The sequence below is a fragment of the Crocodylus porosus genome, unplaced genomic scaffold (assembly GCF_001723895.1).
Source record: "Crocodylus porosus isolate Cpor-Errol unplaced genomic scaffold, CroPor_comp1, whole genome shotgun sequence".
NCBI lineage: Eukaryota > Metazoa > Chordata > Crocodylia > Crocodylidae > Crocodylus > Crocodylus porosus.
Window position 1 is genome coordinate 56,378,307 of NW_017728950.1, and position 26,467 is coordinate 56,404,773.

Consider the following 26,467-nt stretch of genomic DNA (forward strand, 5'->3'; position numbering starts at 1 on the left):
CTGCAAGACCGTTTCAGGCTGGACATAAGGAAGAATTTCTTTACTGTCCGAGCCCCCAAGGTCTGGAACAGTCTGCCAGCGGAGGTGTTTCAAGTACCTACATTGAACACCTTCAAGAGTAAATTGGATGCTTATCTTGCTGGGATCCTATGACCCCAGCTGACTTCCTGCCCTCTGGGCAGGGAGCTTTACTCGATGATCTCCCGAGGTCCCTTCCAGCCCTCATGTCTATGAAATCTATGAAAACAGGGAGCAGCCTAATGACTCATCAATTTAGCAATCAGCTGCTTGTTCACATATGATCCCTCCTTTCCTCCCAGAGCAGGGCTTCCTGTGGACTGTGTTGTCTGGCTGCTCTTGCCTCCACCCCCCGCCAAAGGGCTTCAAGAGCCCAAAGTGGCTTCCAGCAGCAGTTGTTTCCATGCTGCTTTGTTATTAGTTAATCGTTTAACCAATATAATTAAAGGAGGTTAAATGAATATTTTTGAATGATACTTACATCCCTAACACTCATCCACAAATAGTATTAATGAAATTCTTAATTCATGTTGTTTGAAATTTTTCTTTCTTTCTTTGGCTGAAACCAAAGATATCAAACTCACTCTGTGCCCTACTCTGAATGTGGCCAGCAGGCTCCTCACCAGCCACATCTACAGGGCCAGTGGCAGCTGCAAACAGCCATTAGCTGCAAAAGCAGCAGTGACAGCTGGGCAAGCAGCCACAGGATGAATAGTCAAGTGTCCATGAAGTAAGGAGGCTGTGTCAGTGCTTGGCCCCTGCTACTGATGGCCATCAATACTGAGGCCCCAGAGCACCTGGAATCTGTGGCAGGCCTTTCCCTCTGCTATCCCTGCCCCCAAATTCACTTGCCTTCCAAACGACCTGTGGACTGGATAGAGTGGCTCTGTAGGCCATATCTGGCACACAGACCGTATGACACCCCTAATTTCCATTTACCAACTTTTGTCCCTTTGGAAGGTAAGTTGAAGTTGGTTATGATGATTCGACTATTCCATCTATAAAAAGTACCACTTAGACTTAGATTCCAACATGCAAAGTAAACTCTTCAGTGATGGTCTGTTATCTCTGGGAGAGACATATGAGAGGAGAGCAGAAGGTGGTATCCAATAGTAGTTTCATAGTTGGTAGGGTCGGAAGGAACCTGAGTCCGACCCCCTGCCGTGGCAGGAAAGAGTACCCGGGTCAAACGACCCCAGCAAGGTGTTCATCCAGCCTCCTTTTAAAGACCCCCAGGGTCGGAGCCCGCACCACTTCTCTTGGAAGTTGGTTCCGATCCTAGCTGCCCTGACGAAGTAGCACCTCCTGATGTCTAGTCCGAATCTACCCTCTGCCAGCTTGTGACCGTTATTTCTTGTCAATCCTGGTGGTGCTCAGGGGAACAGGGATTCTCCCAATGTCTGTTGGTCCCCCCTGACTAGTTTGTAAATGGCCAATGCCTGTTGATCCCACCTGACTACTTTGTAAACGGGCCCCTGAGAAGAGAATATCACAATCACAATCTTAGGCATGAATCCATATAGAGTTGAGAGAAGAAAATTTGCCCAATATTTGTTAAATAGAAGCTGATAAAATTAGGACAGGTAGACATTTCATTTTAAATATCAAAGGAGGATTTAAAATAGCGGGAAATAAAATCATTAACAATTTCATATAAAGATTTGCCAGTCCTTTATAGATGTCTGCAGATAGATTTGCATAATAGTAGCAATTGAAAAAATTCAAGTGTAAATAATATCTATCATATTACAACAGCTTGATTATTTGTCTAATGGGCAATTTTAGCACCTTTGAAATGAGAATGTGAATTGCAGGAAATCTGTGCCTTGGAGATAAATTTTATTTAAAAAAAAAAGGCAAGAAACTGCTAATATTCTTATTTAATACCAAGTCACTAGTTCCCACTCAATCAGCATTCAATATTTAGGTCACGATCTTTGGATATAGAAAGTACTCTGGCAAATTCAAATTGTTGAATACTTGCAGAATAGTTAAGGACAGCTCTGGTAGAGAAGTTACTTGCACTCTCTGTCACACGGCGGTTTTGTTATGCTCTGTTAACAAAAACAAAATCAAGGGCTTCAAGTGATTTCCTGCCCCTTCCCCTCTGCAGATGCAGAATGCTTTAAACACAGCAGAACTACTGCACAAAAGGACAGCAGGGCGGAGAGGGGCAGGACTTCAAGAAGACCATAGGGAAATTATTCCATCCATTCCACATACACATTACCCTGTGTCCTTCACACCTTGTGTCCTTTAAGGTAACCCTTTAAAAAAAGTCCATCAGTTTAGTGGAACAAAGATTTTACAGGTAAACAAAGATTTGGCTTTTAGTAGTTTAATGTAACTTCTGTTAATAAAATCACCTTCCTGCAAAATGATTTTGCATTAAAAAGTTTAAACTGTTCTTGAGTGAAGCAAGGTTTTAGTTTATAATTAGTATGAACCCTCTTTGAATTATAGTGTGTCATGTTAATATTTACATCCAGTTAGGACTTCCTTTGATAGATACTATAAATGTTACTCAACCTTGAAGAGCTGGAGAACTTTATCAATAAACTGAGTTTTGAGAGCCACAAAATAATCACAGTATGATGCCCCCATATTGCATTTCAGTATTTCCTTTGCAATACTCTGTCAATAGGACACTGTCATCACAATGCACTGTAGTCATGGTACTGACACTGGGCCATTAATATCTATGGCTCTCAATGAATTCATTTATGAATTTATTTCTTTTTTTTCCCCTCCTATTTTTCCATCCTTTCCTGTCACATATCTTTCTGTTGAATGATTTTAAACATTTGAAATCTGTGAATGATTGTTTCCTCTAAGAAAAGCCTCTCAGCCTTCTTTGCTCATCTATACCTGCTTCCTTTCCTAGATAGACATTTTGTAGTTTGTCCCTTTCTCCTTCCAAGTAGATCATTCCTGCTCTCATGTCCTCCATGCCAGTAACTGTGAGTACTCACTCCTCACCTTCACTCTTTTCATGTCTGTTCCTTTTTGGCTTCCACCTCCGTTCCTTCCAACCCTACTTTTCACCAGTTTTTCGCCATTCTTCATATTCTGTTCTTCCTTCTACAGCTCTATTTTTCATTATTTCCTTTCTCGCTTGAAATGCTATTTCTCTGCCTCTCTCTTTTGTTCCCCCCACAACTTTTCTGATCCTATTAAATTAATCCTCAAGCCCCAAGCCATATTGTGTACCTCCCAGCCCCAATAATTTATCTTTTTCCACTTTTTTCTTTCCCATCCTTTCTTAAATTACTTTGATATATACATTTTCCTTATCCCTTGTGAAAGTTCTTAGTTTTATCGGTATTTATCAGTACAAGTTTTTTACTATACTGTTCTTTTTTCATCGAGCTTCTAAAACACAACATTTGTACCACGCTGCTGCTTGAATTTAGTAATCTCCTTACCAATACATATCTTGTTACAAGAGAACTTTCTCATAAACAACATTTTTATGTGCTTCCAATAGCTGTTTTAGTTCATTTCACCCTGACATAGTTCAAAACATCAGTGATTGATTTAAGCTGATAGTACAGCTTCATCAGCATTTTCAATTCATCATTACATTTTCTCAAGTTAATTGTTCACAAGCATGACAGAATTTAATCCTATTACTTCAGACTCCTTTTTTTTTGTACTTAACAGCGCATCTTTTAGAGAGGCAGCACAGAAACAAAGGTTTATGGTTTAATTTGTCTTAAATAGAAAGACTATGCAGTATTTAGCCTTTGTAAAGACTTGAGACAATTTCATGATGTGATTTCAGTCTGTGAATAAAATGTGAAGTCTAATTAAAGCTATTTAAGATGACAACTTTCTTTAGGGAATCAAAGGAATAATGCTGAGGTCTGCATTACTGGTCCCCTTGTATGGGTCTTGGAACTCTCTTACCTGTGTAGGCAGAGAGTGTAGCGATTGTTTTACTCTTATTTTATGATGTGAAAAAAGTTCAGTAGTAAATCACTAACCAAAAAGAGTCTGCTTTTTCTTTAATAATTATAATACTAATAATTATAATTATAAATTCTTATCTTTTTATATTTGAATTATGTTACGGAGTAATTTGGTTTCAGTGTTTTTATCATCTTTTTTAAAGTTTTTTTTTCTTCTGAGATATTTCAGAAGTTGAAGCCATCTGTGACCCTACATTCAACTATTATTGGCATCGTAGTGTTAGAGGCCCCCTGCCAGGGAGACGAGAAAGCGTACAGACTCTGGTCATCCCTACCTATAGAATAGATGTGATAATATTATTTTATACCACCTGGAAGCCCAGTCTTTAACTGAGGCAGGAACTAGGACACTTTCATTGGTCAGACTTCTATAAGGAGAAGGATGATGAAGAGGCTGGGCAAATTCAGTGCTCAATTACAACAATATAAAGCTAGAGTAATACTATTTGTGCCACTAATGTTACTCCAGGTTCATACTGTGTGAACTGAATGTACAATTTGGTCCATTGTCCCTTTCCTGACCCAGGGCACATGAAACGGGCACGCCAGAAAAACTGGCCTCCCTGTTGCACCTAGATTTAACTAATGATGGCAATTGCTGCTTGACTTGCGGACAAGATGCCTTCAAGCTATGACAGCTAACAAAGTTTTGCAGGATTTCATCATAATGCAGTCAAACTGGCTGTCGTGATAATTTTTGTGGTATTAGACTTGACACAGGATTTTGCAGCTTTCTTATCTCAGAGAAGTGGTTATGGGCAAAGAAGTGACTCCATAAAATGATATTTTAGTATTTATATATATTCCCCTGTGATGACTGATTCATTTCTTCTATGTTTACAGGTTTATTAATATACTTGTGCATTTGCACTTAGGTAGACAAAAAATTACTTGCCACTTCAACAATAATATGATATGGTCCAGAAGGGACTTGTATATTTGTATGTGTTTTGGGAAGGTGACTGAGAAAATAGACAATATATGTAGTTTGTAGGAATGGGAGGGGCGAGTGAGGTGACGATTTCTGAAGCTGAGTGAAAGTTTCCTGTGTGCATGAGTATATATGTGAGTAAATGGGACAAGATGACTGGGAGGCTGAGTAAATGGGTATAGACCAATTTCTGATCACTTATACTGGTAAAAGTATAACGTATGTACCTGGCCATAATGGCCATTGTAGACAGGCTGAGGACTGTACTGTTATAATAAATGATAACATACTTTCATGTAGAGATTTTGCCTCATACAGATGTTCAGTTTCTACTGGCCTGAGCAATAGCAGGCATGTGCCTGCATGTCTGTTCTGTTGCAAACTGGTTCACCCTAGACAGGTTAGACTAGGGCACAGACAGAAGTGACATTTTTCATGTTATCTGGCTTCTGAAAGCAGTCCACAGGGCGGACAGAGCTGCAGTGTACTTTGCACGGCAGCACTAAGACCCAGAGCCCTCCAAGGCCCCTGCAGCACTGCTGTGACCCACAGCAGCTTTCCTTGTCCTGCAGCACGACCCCTTCCCCCCACTGGGAAGAGGCCTGCACCCAGGCATCAGGGCTCCTGCCTCCACAACGGGTTATTTCCCCCACGCCACTCCAGCAGGCAGGCAGCAGCATGACCAGATGCCACCGGCTGAGTGGATCCAGCCTGTCCCTCAGTCCCTCTGAACCATTCCCTGGGCATGCAGCTGGGCTGGGGCTGCTCTGCAGTGAGACTGCCTTTCGAGGCAGCCCAGCCGCAGCAGTTCCTTTGCTGCTGGCACCAGCTCTGTGGTACAGGCGGGGACCAGCATGCACAGCCCTGACCCTGCACACCCCATGCCAGCTCCAGGCTCATCTGTCTGAGCTGAGCAGCAGCAGTGCAGGAGAGAAACTGCTGGTCAGCGTGGGGGGAAAGCAGCCCCTGCCACTGTCTCACCTGCTTTGTGCAGAATTGTTTTATTATCTTGATAAGGGAAGAATATGTGTTATTGTGTCCAGCAGATGTGTTTTGTAAACCATTAACTCAGATTTCCATATTCAAGAGGTTCATGAAAAAAGCTTGCAATCTACTGAGAGAGCGCCTTTAGAACCTCAAATCTTGTCCTCCATAAATGAAATTGATGCTTCTCAAGTATCCCCTCAATGTAGATTTATTAGTAGGAAATATCAAGAAGTCAGTTGGGGTGGCTTTCAAGTGCATGAATTTAAAAAATGTCTCTGTTGGATTGTTCAGTTGGCAGGATGAAAATATATCATCCTAAAAACAAACAGGAACAGTCCACAAATTTACTGAGGACAAATGGAAAAGAAAATAATATCTCTAGATGAAACAGCTGCTAGTACAGAAATATGACCGCAGCAAAAGTATCTAGTGGGGAGTGAGAAAAAAGGGATGAGTGAAAATGCATCAATTTTGTATTCATAGTAAGAGGTCATCTGTGGATAGTGAAAAGGTAGGGGAGAAATCTTTGCCTCCACCCTAATTCCAATATATGTCTGGGTATTATGGCTGAACATTACAGTAGCAGTTAGGTGAGGGCCCATTCTCTGGGCTACCTAAAGTATCCTTATGTGCAATAAATCTGATCAGGAAAGATGTCTTACTTTCTATGCAAAATTTCAAAGATTGTTTTCGTATTCCCATCATCCTTTTCATGGGAGTTGGGGGAAAGGATGGCATTAAAAACCTAAAAATAAAAATTCAGGTTTGTAAAACTTGGCATTGTTCATTTTTTATCAAAAATCTTGGACCTTTTATGAAAACAGATGACTTCTCAAGTTACCTTTTTGTTTCAGTGAACAAAATGTTAGGCAAAAATGTTCATCCACTGCAGTGCATAGATTAGGAGGCCTTCCTGTGACCAGGGGTACCTGTCTCTCTCCATCTGTTCTCTCTTCTTCCTGTTCTGCCTTTCCTGCCCTGAGACATTTGATCAGAACTTTCCTTCATACATATTAAAAGCCAAAGCCAAGTAATAGTTGCAGTTGAATAAATCACTGCTCTCACACACAAAACAAACAAACAAAAACATCTAAACAACTTCCTTGAGCCTCTAAAGCAAATTGGCAATCCAGACTAAGATTAGCCTCACCTATAATCCATAGTTTTTAAATCCTTTCCAGATTTTTTTGGCTCTTACTTAGCATAATAATAAATCAGTAGCCGTATTCAATGCTAATAATGTGTTAGGATGAAAAATTAGGTGTAGCCAAAACCCCCTCAATTTGTAGGAAAAGGAAAGATTTGTTAATGAGAAATTTACATTGGACAGTCCAGTCAGATTTCCTGTTTACTTTGAAAGGTTTGATATGATTTACTCAGCTAGTGTTAGGAAGGGCAGAAATGCATATTGCATTAGTGGGAGTGACTGCCAATACAAAAGTTTTGGAAAATGTAAGATCGATACCTGATCAGGGTTAGATTTGAGGGGTCCTTTCATGAGGTAGGGGTTGGAAGGTTGTATCTGTTAAAGATGTAACAGATGCATAGTTCACTATAACATTTATTCCAAGAAGTACAATTCTGTTATTTTTTAAAATAAATCATAGTGTTGGTTATGATCTCCCATGGATTCCATTGTGGACCATTTAATTGGCTCCCTTGCTAAGCTCGGCCCACAGGGCACTTTGACACGTGCTCTGGGGGTGGGGAGGACAGCGCTTTAATTAATTAAAGTGCCACCACATCTCTTGTATCAGTATCCCCACGCTTAAAAATGGCAGCAGGGGCACTTGAACTAAAGCTTGTTTAACAAGCTTTAGTTCAGGCACTCCCACCACCATTTTTAAGTGCAGGGATGCTGATACATGAGAAGCAGGAGGCTGCTGGAGTGCAGTAATCGCCATGCTCCAGCACACTTGATTAATTGAGTCTCCTCTGACAGGCTGGAATTCCAGGGCATTGGAGCAGCCTCCACATTTGTGTATAGGTGCCCTAATTGTATAGCGTAGTCATTTCAGCAAAAAAACAAACAAACAAACAAAAAAACTTGCATGACTCTCATACACAATTCCACATGAGCTAACCAACACTTTGAAAACATGCAGTAGTTTTTCATGTTTCAATGAGAAAAGACAGATCAGCTTTCCAAACCCCAATATGCTCAGCATTTCATATGCCTTCCTCAGAAATATCAGTGAAAAGCACTAACATTGAAACTATAGTACTAGTATGTAAAGTCTTCAAAAGAGTACTCAAGTCTTTTAGTTAAGGCTAGACTGCACCTTAAGCCTACTTCTCCCTTCTCTGAAGAGACTGTACCCACTAGAAAAAGGGTATTTTGGAGTAGGGAACTCCTGCTTCCTCCTGTGGAAGCTGTTCTATACATAAATAAAGAACTGTCCATTGGACCTGAACAAGGACTTGGGTGACCCTATGGCCTAGTGGGTAGGGAATTCACCTGGGGAGGTTAGGCATTAGATCTGGATTCTATCCCTCCTTCTTTTTTCATGTCCTCATGACCAAGTATTTAGCAGAATTTGCAGATTCATTGGGACCTGACAGGGCCTCACTGTGAGTACTTCTGTTATGGCCTTGATCTTGTGTGCCTTAGTACCCACACCAGCCCAGCTCCCATCTCTCCTTCAGTTAATATGGAGTAGTAAAAAACTGAATCTTATTTGCTGGAGTACAGGCTGGAACTCCAGTATCCCCCCACTCCTTCAAACTGAGGACTCTTTGGGCTTGTGTGTAGCGCAGCAACAGGGTGCTTTGGGCAGAAAGAGCTGAGCACACCAAGCCCACACTTGGGTGCAAAACTTTGGACTGAGAATTTTACCAGTTTCATGCCTGGTGTCTGCTCTTTGCCTTTAGTCTTCAGCAACCATTTGTATACCTCTGGGTCTGGAGTATTTCAGAAGGCTTTGGCAGGTGGGAAATGCTCAGTCCTGTCCTCCCCAGAACCAGTCTGTACTAAAGCAGTATAGACAAACCCTTATGCACATGCTCCCTGTCTGGCATAATGAATATTTAGTTATCCCTTGCAGGCAGAACAGCACCAACAGGAGGCATGAAGAAAATAGCCTATAGTTTAGTAGTTAGGGTATACTGTAGGCAGGGAGCAAACTGAATACAGGTCTCCCACATCCTGGTTTAGTTTGCCTCCCCTTTGTTCATTCTTTGTTGGGGAGAATTGTTTCCCTCTCTGAGGGTGTTTTGAAAGGAAATATTGACTTGTCCTTGATTCTTGTTTTTAAAGAAAAGACTTTGGTTTCCTTAAGAAAGTTTTCAAGTCTGTGTATCCCAATGTGGAGGTGAGATGTCTAAATCCCTAAGTACTTCTTTCACAACTTCTGTGTGGAACCAGCCTTCTGCACTTGTCTCAAAAGAATAGTCCAGAATTTCTGTGCAGGATCTAGAGTCTGCCCGTGTCGCACACTGGTTTAATTGTTATTCAGACCCATGGCAGTGCTTTTTTCAGACATACACTTTATAGTAGGTGATGTTTTTTTCACACCTAGGCTCCATTATTTATTTTGCTAAACAATACACTGCTTAAATAACACAGCAATCTAATTATGGAAGGGATGCATACAGCAATCATTCTGAGTCCATCAGCACTTTTTCAGTATTAACAACGTAGAGAGAATTAAACCATTGGCTCTAGTAATTGTTCTGTGCTGGTTACTGTTTTCCCTTTGTCCCTAGCAAGGGATCACAACCACTGAAATACTTAGCAAGAAACAGACAGCACTTCACAGTAGGCCACTCCCTGACAGTAAATCAGAGAATTGTGGGCTGTCCTGTATGGCCATTCAGTTCATAAACTGTATATAAGTACTAGCCAGTAGGCAGTGGAGCATAGCAAGCTACATACGCTTTGAAGAGACTGTTTATTCTCCATTGAACCCCAAAGGACATCCATGCAAAACTTGGTAGGTTAGATTCTGCACTGTTGGCAGTGATTGCCTTCATCTTTTAGAGTTACTTTACAGTTGTTTTGCTTGCTTTTTCTCTCTTTTGTAAATTTTTTTTTGTAGCAAAACAGCCAAAAGTGATGGGTTGCATTAAAGATAGAAGAGGAAACAAAGAGACAGCTGGAGTGTGATGTCTCATTTGTTTCTTTTGACACATTGTATTGACTGATTGATCACCGTTTTGGTAGACAGATACCAACACTGCTTTAAATTAAGACAAGCATATATTATAGTTGCAGCCAATATGACCTTTCCAATTTAAGCAAAAAAGAGGTTATTTCACTTAAATATGATTCCAAAGGAATCCCCAGACCCCAAGCAAGGAAATGCCCTTGTCTAAACCCCTGCCACCAGGGTAGTTGACATCATGACCTTATTACATTAATTATTTGAGAGTCATATAGAATCTGCTTAATAAAGATATGATGGATTTAGTTGTTACCTGTTCAACAAAACATATCTGAAATGCCACCAGATGAAAAATGATCTCTCAGATATATTCACACTTACTTCTTTTCAGGCATACCAGGAAGTGACTACATCAATGCTAATTATATAGATGGTTACAGAAAGCAGAATGCCTATATAGCAACTCAAGGGTCTCTCCCAGAAACCTTCGGAGATTTCTGGAGAATGATGTGGGAGCAACGGGGTGCAACTGTTGTCATGATGACAAAACTGGAGGAAAGATCCAGGGTAAGAAATCATTATTGCTTTTGTAGATTATGCATGTATGTAGATGTATGAGTATGCATGCATGCATGTGTAGATATGTATGTATGTGTACGTATGTTTACATATGTATGTATATATAGATATGTATGTATATATACACATATAAAAATAGCATTCAATAAGTATATTTAATATAAGCTTGTATTTGGTAGATATTTGAGTTCAAACTTGTGTTCAAGATGTTGTACAATATAAACCAGGGGCGGGCAATTATTTTGGGCGGAGGGCCGCTTACTGAGTTTCGGCAACCCATCGAGGGCCACATCACAGGCAGCCCAGGGCAGATTAATATTAATTTTCATAATTTTTAGAGGCCCCGCGAGCCAGATAGAATGGCCTGGCCCCTGGGCCGCATTTTGCCCACCCCCGATATAAACATTCTGAGATAAATATGATAATTGAATGTTGTGATTATTTCTAATTTATCTTAAAGTGACCGTAATATGTTAGGTAGCATTCAGAGTATATGTGTACCCTACAGACTGATTAAATCCATATAGGAAAAACTTTCATGAGCTTGAGCTCACTTTCTCAGATGCTATGAAAGGAGATGCACAAGGCATTGTATAAAACTGAGTGATACAAAATAGAGGAAAGGGGGCATTATTCAAACTTACTGGAAGACGCAATCCTTTCATAACACAGAGCAGCTGAATGTTTTGTGTTCTAGTGCAAAGTGATGTCGTTTGACAGATTTTAATTCTAATTACAAAAATAACCGGCAGGTTGTCTAACTGATTCTTTACCAAAACAAATAGACTACGGTTCTATATTTTGTGCCAGTTTGACACAAGGTAATTGAGTTGGCTTTTCAGATTGGAAAAAAATGTCGGGATCAGTTACTGCATTTTAACAGAGTGAAACCCAACTCATACTTTTGCCAAGTCAGTAATGTGAACCTAATTGACAGAAAAACTGACCATGTTATTGAACTTCAAATCATTTATTTTAAAATATTTTTTGCTTTTGTTCTTCTGCACTTGCTGACTTTCTTGGAATCATTTTCTCCAGTTGTACAAACAAAAGATGAAAATGAGAATCCAAACTTTAGATGTCTGTAGGAAACAAACATTGGAAAGTAGTGCTGGGAAAGATCACATGAGGTCAGCTAATCCGGCCCCCTGATCAAGGCAGCGTCATGCCTGAATAAACCATCCCAGATAAGTCTGTCCAACCTGCTCTTTGAAATTTCCAGAGATGGAGATTCTACTACTTCTCAGGGTGGTCTGTTCCAATGCTGTTCCACTCTTACAGTCAGAAAGTTTCGCCTAATCTCGACCCTAAGGTCATTTATACGCATACCTGTTTGTCCTGCAACACACTAGAGAACTGCACGTGAGTTGACGTGTACTGCGCTGTGCCACATGCAATTGTACAAGTGGCAAAATGCACATCCGCACACGGAAAATGGTGGTGGTACACTTTCGAACTAAAACACCTCCGATGTGTTTTAGTTCAAAAGCGTGCCACTGTGACTTTCTCAGCGCTAACGTGTATTTTGCTGCTTATACACCTACATGCCCCACAGCGCCAGGCATTTTTAAAAGCATGTGTACAAATGCCCTAAATATCCTCTGCTGAAGTTTGAGGCTATTGCTCCTACTCTTGTCCCTTACAACCATAGAAAAAAGCCCATCTCCATCCTATCTATAATCATTCTTCAGGCATTTGAGAACAGTTATCAAATCCCCCTCGGTCTTCTTTTCTCCTGACTAAATAACCCTAGCTCTTTTAGCCACTCTGCATGTCATGCTTTCCAGGCCTCAGATCATTTTTTTCTACAATTGGCTCTCTCCAAACTGTTCACATCCTTCTTGAGGCTGAGGACCCAAAGTTAGACACACTACTCCAAATGAGACCTTACCAGTCATGAATACAGGAGAACAGTCACTTCCTCTGAGTGACATTCCTGTTAATACAACTCCTCAGGCTGTTGGCCTTTTTTGCAGCTCATGGTCTGCTGTAACCCCAGTTTCTTCTCTGTGGATTGTCTCCTGCATTCCATAAGGGACCTAGAGTTTCTTTTGCCTTTTCTTATTCTTAGCATAGATGTAGAATCTCTTTTTAATTCCTTTTATGTCCCTTGCTAGTTACATCTTAAGTTGTAAGCCTTTCTAATTTTCTCCCTGCACACCCATGCAATATTCTTATACTCTTCCATAATAATATGAACAGGTTTCCACTTTTTATAGGGTTTCTTTTTGAGTTTCAGCTAGCCAGGCAGGCCAGTTTCCTGTTGTATTTCCTAGTCTTTTGTCATTTCAGAAGTTTTCTCCTATGCTTTTAAAGGACCTCTTTATAGCCAGCTCTCCTGGACTTTTCCTCTCAGACTTGCCTCCAAGATCCTGTCCACCAATTCCCTGAATTTCTGAAAGTCTGCTTTTTTTAAAGTCCCATCTCTTTATTTTGCTGGTCTCCTTTTCTTCCCTTAGGATCTTGTACTCTGTCATTTTGTAATCAATGTCACCTAAGTTATCTTCCACCTTCACATTCTCTACCAATTCTTTTCTGCTTGTGAACAGTAATTTGAGAAGAGTTTTTCTTCTAGTTAGTCTGTCTACCATCTGTATCAGAAGGTTATACCTAATGCACTTCAAGTATTTGCTAGACTACGTATGCACTGCTGTGTTTCCCTCCTGGCAGATGTCCTGATAATTAAAATTCCCTGTGAAAACCAGGTCCTGTGATTCAAAAGCATCAGTTGTTTAAAGAAGTCCTCATTCACCACCTCCTCCTGGTTTGGAGGTGTTTAGCAGATGCCCACCATGACATACCCCCTGTTGCTCTTCCCTCTAACCTTCACTCGGAGGTTTTCAACAGACCTACCTTCCCCTTCATACTGCACCTTCATACATGTGTACATCTCTTCTATATATATGGCAACACTTCCTCCATTCTTCCCCCTGCCTGTCCTTCTTGAATAACATAAACCCATCCATAACAGCACTCCAGTTATGTAAACTATTCCACCACATTGCTGTAATTGTGTAGTTATGCTAGGAGTTTTAAATCCTCCTGTTTATTCCCAGTGTTTCCCACACTAGTATATAAATATTTCAGGTATCTAACTGATTGTCCTATCTCCTCCCTGAGAACATTTTTAAGGCTCCCACTAGTGCTTCCCTTTATTAAGCTTTATTCAGGTCCTCTGGCTCTTCACTTACCTCTGGACTTTTGTTTCCATCCCCCGGTATTTATTTATTTCGCGTATGCTGTTTCGGCATATTGTTTCAACCATTTTAGTCAATGTCATCACCAGTCTGAAGAGGCTGAAAGCCACTAGGTAGCATTGTGAATGGACATGAGTCAACAACGTGGGATGTGGTTTGAACTTGTCCCCAAGGGCATTTGTGTCATTGCGAAAGCCCCACTAGTATAGGTTTGAGGCCCAGTGACTCTGTCCAGTTCAAAAACGGTTGAGAAGTGCTCAATAACAGTGTGGCCAGTTAAATCCTGGTTGACTGACTGTGAGGTCAGAGATGATGTGGTGGTTAATTGGTGCATGCTCCAGGCAGGGGTGTGCAAGCAGCAGATCGTGGCTCTGTCCTGGCCCCAAATCAGACTGCCCCCACCACAAGATCCCAGTGGCTCTGGAGCAGCCCCCTGCCCTGCCACGCACCCTGCCTGTTGGGCTGGTCTCCATGGCAACCCCAGCCTTGCACTATCACAACACGGCTGTGACTAAGGTCTCCATGGGGACTGTCCACGGCCATATGGGCAGGGGCTGGGCCTGCTGGGAAATGGAGCCTACTGCCAGCCCACCCCAGACCTAGACCCATGTTCCCATCACCTTTGCATGCAGAGTCACATAGTTGCTTTGGATCTACACAAGGTGGCCCATGGCAGTATCATTTGTGTCTATATGGATAAGCACATAGGGTAGTAGTCAGAGGACCCAGTTAATCTTGGCACCTTTCTGTGACATCTTGGATGTGAGCTCCTGGCAGCAGACCACCTAAGCAACCAGGTCAGGCTGGTATATGGATGCGCTGGAGTAGGCTCCTTCTGATCCGATACCAGGGCTTTATTCTCCACCTGGACAGCCACAGGTTCAGAAAAGGAGTGCTGCCTTTTGCCAGAGGTGACAAACTGCCAGCATCCACCTTCCTGAGTATGTGTCTTCTGTGTCGTCCAGTACCTTCTCTGACAGGTCTCTCTGTGCATTAAGTTAATGAAGGCCTCATGCTCACAGATGCTTCTGAGTGTACCCACCTCCTCCTGCAGCTCCCTTACGCGATTCCTGAGAGCTTCCCCCCTCCCACCACAAGCACTCCCCAACCTGGCTGTCCTGATACTAAAGCCAGCCCAGACATGTGATGGAAGCCATGGTGGTCTGCAGAGATGACTGTAGCAGGGTGCGGGGCCTGGGGCAAATCAGCCTGTGTGGCGCCTGGACTTGGTGGCAAGGGAGTGGGGGAGGTGGCAAGTGGCCGCATGTGAAGCTGGCCTGGCTCCACGGGACCCCCCAAAGCAGTTGCCCCAATTCGCCCTTCCCTAGGGACAGCCCTGGTGGTCAGTGCCTGCACTTGGAAAAATCCCACACAGGTCCAGGCAGAGGAGGAACTGGCAGTGGCATAGACTTTGGCCATAAGAAAGTTAACATACGTCACTGTCACTCAGGCTTTGCATTTATATTGTGTTGTCTGTGCTCTAGTTAAGATCAGTGAGTACTCTTGTATAGTTAAAAATATATAAGGGTATTGTATTTGAACATGGAGCTGCAAAAAGAAGAAAATCTAGCTTACTAATATATGCTGATGAAATCATCTATGAAGTTTCAGCTATGAGACCTTCGGTAGGAAAGTAAAGTAAAACTAAGGAGACTAGAAATGAAACGTATGCATTAAAAAAAGAAGAAAAGAGAGAAGTGGATGCATATCTGAAGTCTAACACAATAGGTATTTTATAATAAGTATATTTAAAATTGTGAAAGCAGTGGAAAACATGCTAGTTGGGCCTCTTAGTAGAAAAAGGCATAAACATCTAAGGTAAAAAATACTGTAGAAAAGATGGGGGGGGGAAGATGTTGCTCATACAAATCAATAAAAATAGATTTCTGGAGCTGACTATAGTAGTTTTTAAATAAACTGTTTATATGTAATCTCTACTTTTTAAAATGAAAACATTTTTGCTTTAATGTGATTGTAGCAAAACAGAATCCAACCTTATTCCTTACTGTAGTAGCTCTTCCATTCCAGGCATATATAGTATTTACCATTTCAGCACCTTTAAGAAGTACAGGTATTTCTTGCTGTTCAAGCAAGCCATAACAGTTAAATTGAGTCAGTGCCAGGATGTTAATGCAGCCTACATTAAAATCACTGTCCCCACATACCTGTTGGTAATGAGTCCACTGCAGAAGGTAATTTTATCAGAATACTTAATTTTATCTTGACATTGCAGGTCTTAGTTAGCCCAGCACTGAAAGTTGTTTTGAGCTAGGCAAATGAAATTCTACCCATTTTTTCACTAATTGCTTCTAATAATAAAGTTACTTCTAAATGGCACAAATGTTACTACAAAATCTGACAATAATGAGCAAGCCTTTGCAGAAGGTGTTGTTACTTACATACTTGCAGTTTATCTTCACATTGCAGGCCACCATTAGCCAATGTACAGAAACTTGTTTTGAAATAACCAAATGAAATTCAGCTCATTTTCTTCACTAATTGCTTATTGCAGTTTCAAGCTAACTCTACCCTCTGCTGACTGTACCCTGAAAAGTGCTGATCAGAATAATAATCACCTTCACATATGATTTGCATTCAATGGCAGTGAGTGTAATGAAGGCCCAGACAGTCTAGTCACTGGAGTGTCTGTGCATTTCAGTGCATATGTCTGTGTATTTCTTTGTTTATAATTTAGTTCATTCCTTGCTTGTAAGTGAAATGAGTTTCACACACTCAGCCCTGTCAACAGCAGTTCATGTAAATAGACCTTAGTTTAGCACAGAGAGAAATTCCAGTTAAGGAGAAGCCTGAAGTCTGGAAATGTTGTGCTTAGGTTACCCCAGTGATTCTCAGCCAGGGTGCTTGCTACAAGGCCACAGGGTGCTATGAGATCCTTTCAAGGGTACTATGAGGAGTCTCAAGATATTAGCACAGTTGGGTGTGAAAAGCTACAAACATGTTATTCACAAGAAGAACCTAGAGATTACAAATAGGAATCCTTTCAATCCCCAATTCTGCCCTGTTGTGGTCTTTCTGAGTTCTTTGTGGCAGAAGAATTGCTGTATTATTTTTCTTTAGTCAAAAATGAATGAAGACTAGGGGCTGGCATTTTCTGCGGGGTTGTCTGAGTATAACAAGGGATTTCTTGATTCTAATAGGGTTGAGCACCACTGAGTTACCTCTTCCAGTCCTAAAAGACAATTACTGTCACTAATGATATCAGAGGTAGGGCAGGAGTGAGACTCCTTTAATAGGGAAAGAAAATAAGCAGAAGCTATCATATTTACTTTTCTTCTCTGCCATCCTTTCTTTATATATAGCACAAAATCGAATGAAATAAAAAGGGATGATTCTTGTTTCACTTTGCCCACCAAAATGGCACATATTTATCTGCAAAACTTCAGCTTTTGGCACTTCAGGTGTGTGCCTTGTTGCCCCACATATCTCACTCCCTTGCCATGCAGAGGACCAGCTTCAAGAAATGGACAGGGGAGTAGAGATTTTGTGCCTTGGGCAAAATTTTTCCATGCCACAGGGTAGGAGGATGCCAAATACTACAGATTTTTGGAGGAATCAGGGTGGTCCTAAGTGTCCTTGTACCTGGCTCCTGCTGCTGGGCGGTCTGGGAGGGGTTTCTACCTAGCTTCTCTGGCCAGATGGCGCAGGGCTGGTTTTGCTGTGGCGGAGACTTGAGGGAGATGAGGAACACCATTCTGTCCCTACTCTCAGTCAGCGTCTGGGTCTGGTGTCCCACTTGCCCTTCACCAATTATGCTACTACTGAAAGACCTTGGCAACACCTAATTAGTGACCTGGTGGTTAGACCACTTTGCTGTGAAGCAGGAGATGCAGGTTCAAACCCCCTTTTTGTGAGGGGGGCCTAGAACCTGAGTCCTTTGCTCCCAACTGGCATGATATGGGGTTAAAAAGTCATAAAGTGGCCCTCCTTCTCTTCCTCCAGCATCTAACACTTATTAGTTGTGAGTTTTTTGCAACTGACATTTCAGGACTTTCCTGGCCTCAGACCTGGATAATGCTGTCCCAGCTGTGTATCTGCCCAGGCAGAGCACAACCCTTCTGAGCATACTCAGAGGGAACAAGCACATCTGCTCAGCCAGAGGTAAATCAAAATAGTGTGTAAATGCCTAAAACTGCAAGCACTTGGTGGTGTATGTGACATTTCAGGACATAAAGTGAAATAGGATTTAGCTCAGAGACAACTAAATGCCAATAACAATTGAGCTGTTCTCTACTTCTGATTTTCTTGTTCCTTAGGCTTATTTTCTGACTGTTTTCTGGCAGCCATGTTTATTATTCCTTCGCCAAGACAGTTTCATTCTTTTTGGAGGATTTTTCCATCTCTTTTGCATCTTCAAGTCTTCATTTCTGTTTACCTTACTTCTTTCATTATTCTGTCCTGCAGCTCAGCACAAGCCTTTTGAACCAGTGCAGCATTGATAAAGAGGGTGTGTTTTGTTTAATAGCACCTGCAGAAACAAACCAAGTAAATTCATTTGCATGTGTTAGATATCTGACTCACCATACCTCTGCAAACTTGCATATTTAATAGCTGAGAACGGCAAATGAAGTTGTTATAGTGAATTAGTTATTCATTTGCTTGCCTATAGAAAAGCCACAGGGCAAGGAAAATTATCATTTATAACCCTTTGCACTTTATTGTTTTGTTTTAAATGTCACCTCCTGAATCTCACCTGACCTAATCCAGACCTCACAGACAAAAATCATTCCTATTATTCAGCTATCAAACACACAATTTATATAAAAAATTATTAGACACATTGCAGTGCATAACAAAGTGTGGATAACATTATTTCATGCATGAATTTAGTTTGAATGAAATAAAAAGAAGACATTAAGGAGTAGAGATAGTAAAGATTAGGAAAAGAAGCTTATGAATACAGTTAAGAAGCATATAGGTGATTCAAAGAATTAAAACTGCTTTATGTAAGGTTCTGGGGCTGTCCTCCCCTCTCATTTTGGGTACCAGACCTATTTGGTTTATTTATGAGGATTTGCATGCCCTGCGATGCAAACAATTTATTCTAAATTGTATCCTTTCTACATTGTGTACCATTCAGCATATAAAGTGATATGAGCAATCAGATGAAGGGAGAGAATATCGGTTTGGAAGAAAGGACAGCATTTCTGTTATTCTCTGTGTCAGTATATTTTCCCCTCAAAGATATTCACATATCCACACTGTAGGTAACTCAGTTGTCAGAGAGGTCTGATTTCCCCTTTCTTCCTGTAATTCCTTAACTCCAACCTATTGCATTGTAGTATGTTCTGGAACAGACATATTTATCCAACCTCCTCCTTGTCTTCAGTAACAGTATGATTCTCGCTGTAATATCACTAACACTGTGTTTATGGCCAGAATCTTCCATCTCAAAAACTCTTGCTGAATCAAAGTCAAATAGCAATATGAAGGGTGTAGCACTTGTTGCACTGATGAGGAACTAAGGCCCCCTTTACATGTTACACTTGGACAAGGGACAGAAGTTACACATGAACTATTTTAAGTAATCAGAAATTGGTTTAAATTGATAACAGAACACAAATTCAGTGCACATAAACCAGTTTTAAAATGGCAGAAACTGGTTTAAGATAAACCTAGTTGAATGTAGTATCAGACTTAACTGTTTTGGGTCAAACCAGGGTATGAAAATTTGGTCCCAGACTCCTTCTTGGTTTAAGTTCAGTCAGAGTCCCCGGGCATCCCAGCATGCTTCCCAGCCCTGAGCTGTTGTGCTGTCTGCTCCAGCAGAGAAAGGTTGGAGGGAGCAAGTGGGAGGAGAGAAGCAGGGACTAGCCCCCACCCAGGCAAACCCTGGGTGGGGTCTGGGGCCAGGGAAGAGGGTTAAACCCCCCTTCCCCTGTTGCTAAACTTACTGAAACTTACTGCTGGCTGTGACTGTGAACTAAAAATCCCAGAAGCACCTGCAAGCAGGAAGAAGTGATGAGCAACCCTGCAGTGTAATGCTGCTGTGATTCTGGACTGCAAATCCCAGAAACCTTGGGAGCAGCAGGAAAAGGAAGTGGATATACATCCCATGCTGGGAACATGCTAGAGAGCCACACTCTAGTGCCCCCTGGCAGCTGGCCTGAGCCACTGTAGGCATGTGGCTGCATTCCGTGAATCAAAAGTAAATGTGTGATTAGATCAGGGGTGGGCAAAATGCGGCCCAGGGTCCAGATGTGGCCTACCAGGCCATTCTATCAGGCCTGTGGGGGCCCTAAAAAAGTAAAATAATTAATATTAATCTGCCCTGGGCTACCTGTCATGCAAGCCTCTGTGGCTTGCCAAAACTCAGTAAGCTGCCCTCTGCCCAAAATAATTGCCCACCCCTGAATTAGATTAACCTGCAAAGACTGAATCAATTCAGCTTCTTTCTGACTGTCTGTACTTAGCTTTAAGGTATGATTAACACGTTCAACCAATTAATGACATGATAAAACAAGCCATAAACTACAAAATTATTTCACAAGTGTAATAATTGTGTAGATTGTTCTAATCTTGCCATGAATTGAACACATCTCCTAGTGCTCCCCTGTGGGTGGTAGTCCCATCATCTGAGGGGTTCTCAGCTACAAGAATGCACAACCTGCTGCCAGCTCTGCAGCTGATAAGACTCATAGCATTGGCAGCTGTGGGGCTTGCAACAGGGAGAATGCTGCTACTGCTGCAAGCCTTGTGGACTGCAGGGCTCACAGCAGGGGCCCACAGCTGATGTGAGCTTTGGGGCTTGCAGCGGGGGCAACAGGGGCAATGCTGACTCTGCTGTGAGCCCCACCAAGCCCTATCAGCTGTGGGGCTCTCAGCCATGGGAGCTGGTGCTTGAGGAGTCTGGCATTATGATCCCAGGTTTCACCTGCACAATGAGTAAGGTGGACTGGGATCTAATACACAATCCTGCAGTCCTGTCTCCTGGCATTCACATGTGACATGGCAGGAAGCACAATTGTGTGGATCGTGCATTAGATCCTATTGCACCTTTACCTGCACATGTAGAGGGGCCCTAAGTAGTATTTACACTGATACTGCTTGCAGCATTGGCTAAAAGGACTTAATCTGATAAAATTAGTCATTAACTACCAGAAGATAGGTTTTATTATTGCTATAATAAACCCTGGCTATATCATAATGTAAACAAAAAATAATTCGTGGGTTATGTGGAAGTTGTTGCCATAAAAACAGTATGCTGTATATTGCCCTGCTCTTTTCTTGGGAGTTGCACACCAGTGGGAATAAAGGATCTGTCAATTTAAAAGCTCTGTTAGTTTAATAATGAAATTATGAGACTCTCTGCACCAGGCATATATTTGGACAATTGAGAATAATTAAGGTCCTTGAGCTTTGCTTCTGTGGGAATATTTGTCATTGTTAAGGACAAATTATTGTTGAAGAGAATTAAGCATCTTTTGTGTCTTTTCTACTTTTAAAGTACGTAACAGACAGCAGTGCAAGAGCCTCATACTGGGTCTGTGTGTCTCCTCCTTTTTTGTGTACTGAGTGCACCAGTAACAATTACTTCTGCAAAGCTCCTTTTGATATAGCCAGGAGAGACTGTGCACCCCATGGAGAAACTTAATAAACTGTGTGAAGGGTGCCATAGTACAAAATAGATGCTTTTTTTGTTCCAGGAGACGCTTCTTATCCCTCTGAACCTTCCACAAGAATTATGGAGGAACTCATGTCACCAAGGAACTCATGTCACCAAATCAAGTTCCTTAGTTGGATGCCCCAGTCATTTGATAGGTTTATAATGTAGCATGCATGCAAGCAAAAATAGAGCTCTTAAAGTATGCGTATAATATACAATATCTATAAATGGCACAAGGGCTTGGATATCCTTGAGGCTGGGGATTAGAATGGAATTTTTATGTGAGGGGAAGGAGCCTTAAATTGCATCACACATTTCAAACAGGTTAAAAGAATGGAAAGCTACTTTAAAGAATGTTTATGGCTGTATAGCAGTGCAGTGTTAGGCGGCTGTTGCACCTAAAGGCTACCTAGTAAGCACAGCTCTGAAGCAAATCAGTTAGGATTATGGTGCACGTGATGGGTACTCAAAACTCCCAGGCAGCTCTGGGGACAATCTCCAGATATTCTTGCTCCAAAAGCACAAGCTTTTCCTACTTACGATGAATCTAAATTTGCTGGTGGTAGAATAGAGGCTTGCCATAGTATTGAGCAATTCCACTTGTATCTAGTAGAAAACAATCATATATACACACCAGCAAGTTCAGAGTTGTGGAAGCTAGGGGTTTTCTTTTCTTGCCTATCTGGAAAATACGGAGGTCTTTCAAACAAGTATATACATGGGACCAAGCTTCAGTAGATAGTTGTTTCATTTGTAACACCAGGAGAGGTGTATTTCTTTATCTTTCTGTTTAGCAATGTTTTGATAAGGCATGCTTCAGGCGTAGCAGTGTACCTGAAAGTCATATATCTTCACTGTTATGGCCACAAAAGCGGAAGAGTCATCACCACTTTCAGTTAAGTATTCTTTGTAACTGATATGTATATCCACAACCTTCTGCCTGCAACTCTTCCACTTAAGCTAGGGACCGACATTACACATAAACCGGTTTAAGTGACCAGAAGCTGGCTTAAACCTATTACAGAACAGACGTTCAGTGCACATAAACCAGTTTGAAAATGGTTGAAACCAGTTTGAGATAAACCTGGTTGAATGTAGTATCAGACTGAACTTATTTGGCTCAAACCAGTTTATGCAATGTCTGCTCCAGACCCCTTACTAGTTTTAGATAAACCAGACACCCCCAGTATCCCAGCATGCTCTCTGGGCTGGATGGGGCTCTCTGCTCCATTGCAGAGCTGGCCCCTCCCCTATGCTCCCTGGCTGCAGCTTTAGCAGAGACTTGCAGGCACAGAGCCTTTGCTTGGGTTGTCCCTGTTAAGCAGGGATTATTTCCCCTCCTCTCCCCACCACCTTGCGCAGACACCTCAGCATTAGCTAGCAGACCACATCTTGGCTATGGTCCTTGCTGCGGGAGACAACAAGGCAAACGGGCTTTTTGGAGCTAATCATCAGGTAGCTTAATGTCCTTCCTTGGAAGAGCTGTTTAAGAAGAACTCCATTAGTTACTGGAGAGAGGCTTTGCTTTCTTAATGGATTGATAAACACTGAGTTAGGGGTGAGAAACATTCCCTGCTGGGCTGTTCAGGACGGGGGAAAATAATAAGAGCATCCTGCCAGGGCCTGGCCACGCCCCACTCAGCTCAGTTTTGTGGAAGCGAGGGGAGGGCTACTCCAGTGCCTGCATTTCTGGAATAAAAAGGGAATGTCTATCCATCTTCAAATCAGTTCAGGCTTTGCAGGTTAAATTAACCTGCAAAGTTTGGATGAGTTCAGGCTCAGGCTTTTTGAATGTCTTTCCTTAGCCTTAATCTACACAAATTGTAAAAGGTTAGCAGGAAAACATTGCCTTGCAGTATAGAGTGTATGCTATGTGGCTGTGTATCTTTGAAAACTGCTGAATGCTTTATTAAATACAGGAGACCAGAGCTACAACAATGCTTACTTGCTACCTCCACTAGAAGAATATACATGTCTTTGTTAAGTGAAGTTATGCATTTGCAGATCTCAGTCTTTATTTTATCAGGACAGGAAAGAGTTTGTAAGTGGAATATCTTTCTTGCTGGATAGCGTTAGCATCATATATGGAAAGAGATGAGTACTTGGTTTGCTATTGCTTTTTGATTTAAGATGAAAAGCCAGCTACTTCTGGATCAATAAGTACTTTGTTCTTTAACTCCTTTAGCATGTTGAGATGTGAACCAGAAGAATGGAGGAGACATAATGCTAGCAAAAAAGAATTGCAGTGCTGGCAAATCTGCTGATGTGTTACTAGGTTCACAATATACATCTGTAGATTTTGTACTGATTTTCTTTTGCTTTAAGAAAATGCACTAGCAACAATCGAGCTATCATTGCAAGTAGTAGTTCTGATTGTATCATCACTTCACGTTGTCACATTTGTAAAACTCAACCATATGGCAGTTTATTCAGGGAGAGGTTTTCAAAGGCACTGAGATGCTTGAATCACACTGAAAGGTGACCAGATTTGGATGCCGGTTTCCTTTAGGCTTCTTTGAAAATGTCATCCTGAAGTTATGCAATAGAGTCTACTTTATCACATATGGGTTATTTGCATATTTTGGTTATTTCCATACTTTTCTATAGAACAAAAACATTTGCTATCAGTATGAATACATTTAATCTGCATATTTGCATATCAGCTCTTAGCATATTGTGGTTCCTTGCATTCTCCAAAACTGTAAAAAAGGAATGCAAAGGTTGTTTAATCAAATATTGCCAAGTTTGAGCAACATGTAGAAATAAGGGTTTTTTTACCTCACAACAGATAATTTAGTGTAACATTTCAAATTATGAAACATTTTTGTAATCTGGAAATGATTACATATGGCTTCTTGTTTTACATTAATAAGCAGTTTTCAGTTTTTAAATCTAGTTAACATGTTTATAGTTAACAACCATATAGGTGATATTGGATCATGTATTCTCTGGTTTGTCTAAGAGAAAGAGAGCTATTTTGTTAGATGTGGGATTTTCTTATTTATTATACACATGTACATGGTCAACCACAAGAACACTGTGGAGCATAAGATGTGATTGAACAGCAGTTGCCATTTTTTTTTTATTTATTCCCCACAGAGTCTTTGAGAACTGACAAAAAATGTGCACAGTGCCATGTTATGATAGGGAATTACACTACCCATTTCCATTATTTTTTCTTGTTCTCTTTGTTTATAGAATCTGCTTATTTGCATAATTTTGTTGGGAAAAGGGCTATGCAAATAACAGAAATCTACTATACTAATTCCAACAGTATTTGCCAACTAAAACATGTATGTGTTAAGTCCATTTTCCCTGCACAACTTTTTAAAACAAGAATACACACGCCTCACCCAAACCCAGAAATGCTCTTTTTTTTTGCTATGTAGCAGGAAAGATATAAATAGTTGGTCTCAAAGGTATTGTGCATTTGAAACTGGCAAAACCATGCAGATAGAATGCCTCATCCAGGAGAATACAGGCAAATTGGACAGAGTCCACAGGAGAGCAACAAGAATGCTGAGAGATTTAGAAATCATGAGGAAAGGCAGAAAAAACTGTGTTTGTTTAGTACAGGAAAAAAAAAAAGACTGGGAAGTCAGTTGTCATGATAACTGTCCTCCAGTATGTAAAAGTTATTTGTTATATAGTGGTTGTTGATCAATTGTTCTTCACATCAATTAAAGGCAGACCAAGAAGTCAACTTTATTTGCATCAAATAAGATTTAGGTGACTCTTTTTAAAAGAACTTCTAGTTATCAGGATATTAATGAAACTGGTTACTTAAGGACGTTGTGGAATCTCCCTCATTGGAGGCTTTCAAGACTAGATTAGACAAACATCTTTTAAGGATTGTTTAAGTATATTTGATCCTGTCTTCATATGCAGTGGAATGGAATTGAGAATGATCTTTGAAGGTCCTTTCCAGCCCTACATTTTTATAATTATTTGCTCTGGGTAAAGATCCTAACTCTCTGTTGGAGTAGCAGACTTTTTTCCACAGCTTTTGTCTCCCCAGAACTTTATTTCAGCTACTTGCATTCCTTAGTTTTTTCCTTTTCTGAGGGGACTTTTTGGATCTGGGGGAAGGGAGAGGTTGCAAACTAAGACATACAGGTCTTCACCATATATAATGTTCCTGCTATCCTGGAAAGAAAGGTTATGCATGATGAATGTTGCCATTTTCACTATGAGCTAAAATCACCGGCTTCCACTAAAAATAGACTTTTATGTTGCTTTTTCATGCACATATTAAGACTAATTCCTAATCTATGACAGCACTGTGCCCTGTTACTTACGTGTAGCATGTTCTTTATAGGGATATCAAGGTTAGACAGGTCAGTCACTCCGTTTTCCTTCATTATTTGTGCATCTGTCAGCACACAAAAAAGCAGTGTCAGCACCCAATTGTGATGGGAAATATACAGATAGTTTAGTATGGCCATATTTTTTGTTTGTTGAATCTGGGGAATATGCTGCAGTAAGAGAAAGATTCTTCTTGATGTAGAAGTTCCATAGTTTCTGAGCTTTGTCATTTGGTCCCATCTTGTGTATTTGTGTAACATATGATGACTATGTTGTTTGTCTTTGTAATTGGGTGGGCATTTTAATCAGGCTTCTGGACAGCTATGTGGGTTTCATAGGAAGCCACTGAGAGAGCCTAAGTTCACAATTCTGTGGTTGAGAGAGCTTTATCCATGAGCTAACAAGTATTATAGAAAGGGCAGATAACCCAGTTTAACAGAAATTTTCATCCAAAATTCAGAACAAGTTCAAAATGAACCTTGTTGATATCACACAATGGTATGGACATCCAAGTCATAGATCACTTCGGGAACAAGGTGCCCACATGGGTTAGGAGGAGTGAGCAGAATCCAAGCACAGACCAGGTCAGGAGGTCGGTCAGAGACACTAAGTCAAGAAGCCAGAGGGTTAGCCAATTGAGTAGCCAGGAGACAAAACAGAGAGTTGGGCCTAAGGAAAAGCCATGTTCAGAAGCAGAAGGGCTCAGGCAGAGCAAAGAGTCATCAGGTAAGCCAAGTCAAGAAGCCAGGAAA

The 26,467-nt window shown here is 41.2% G+C and overlaps 1 protein-coding gene across 13 annotated transcripts in view; it reads left to right on the top strand.

The window, feature by feature from the left end:
* Positions 1-26,467, top strand: part of PTPRD (protein tyrosine phosphatase, receptor type D) — a 692,784-nt gene that overhangs the window by 608,172 nt on the left and 58,145 nt on the right. For all 13 annotated transcript variants that reach the window (XM_019554833.1, XM_019554842.1, XM_019554841.1 and 10 more), the window contains one exon: positions 10,402-10,577. In XM_019554833.1, the coding sequence (XP_019410378.1) occupies positions 10,402-10,577 (176 nt within the window). The remainder of the gene's footprint in view (positions 1-10,401; positions 10,578-26,467) is intronic.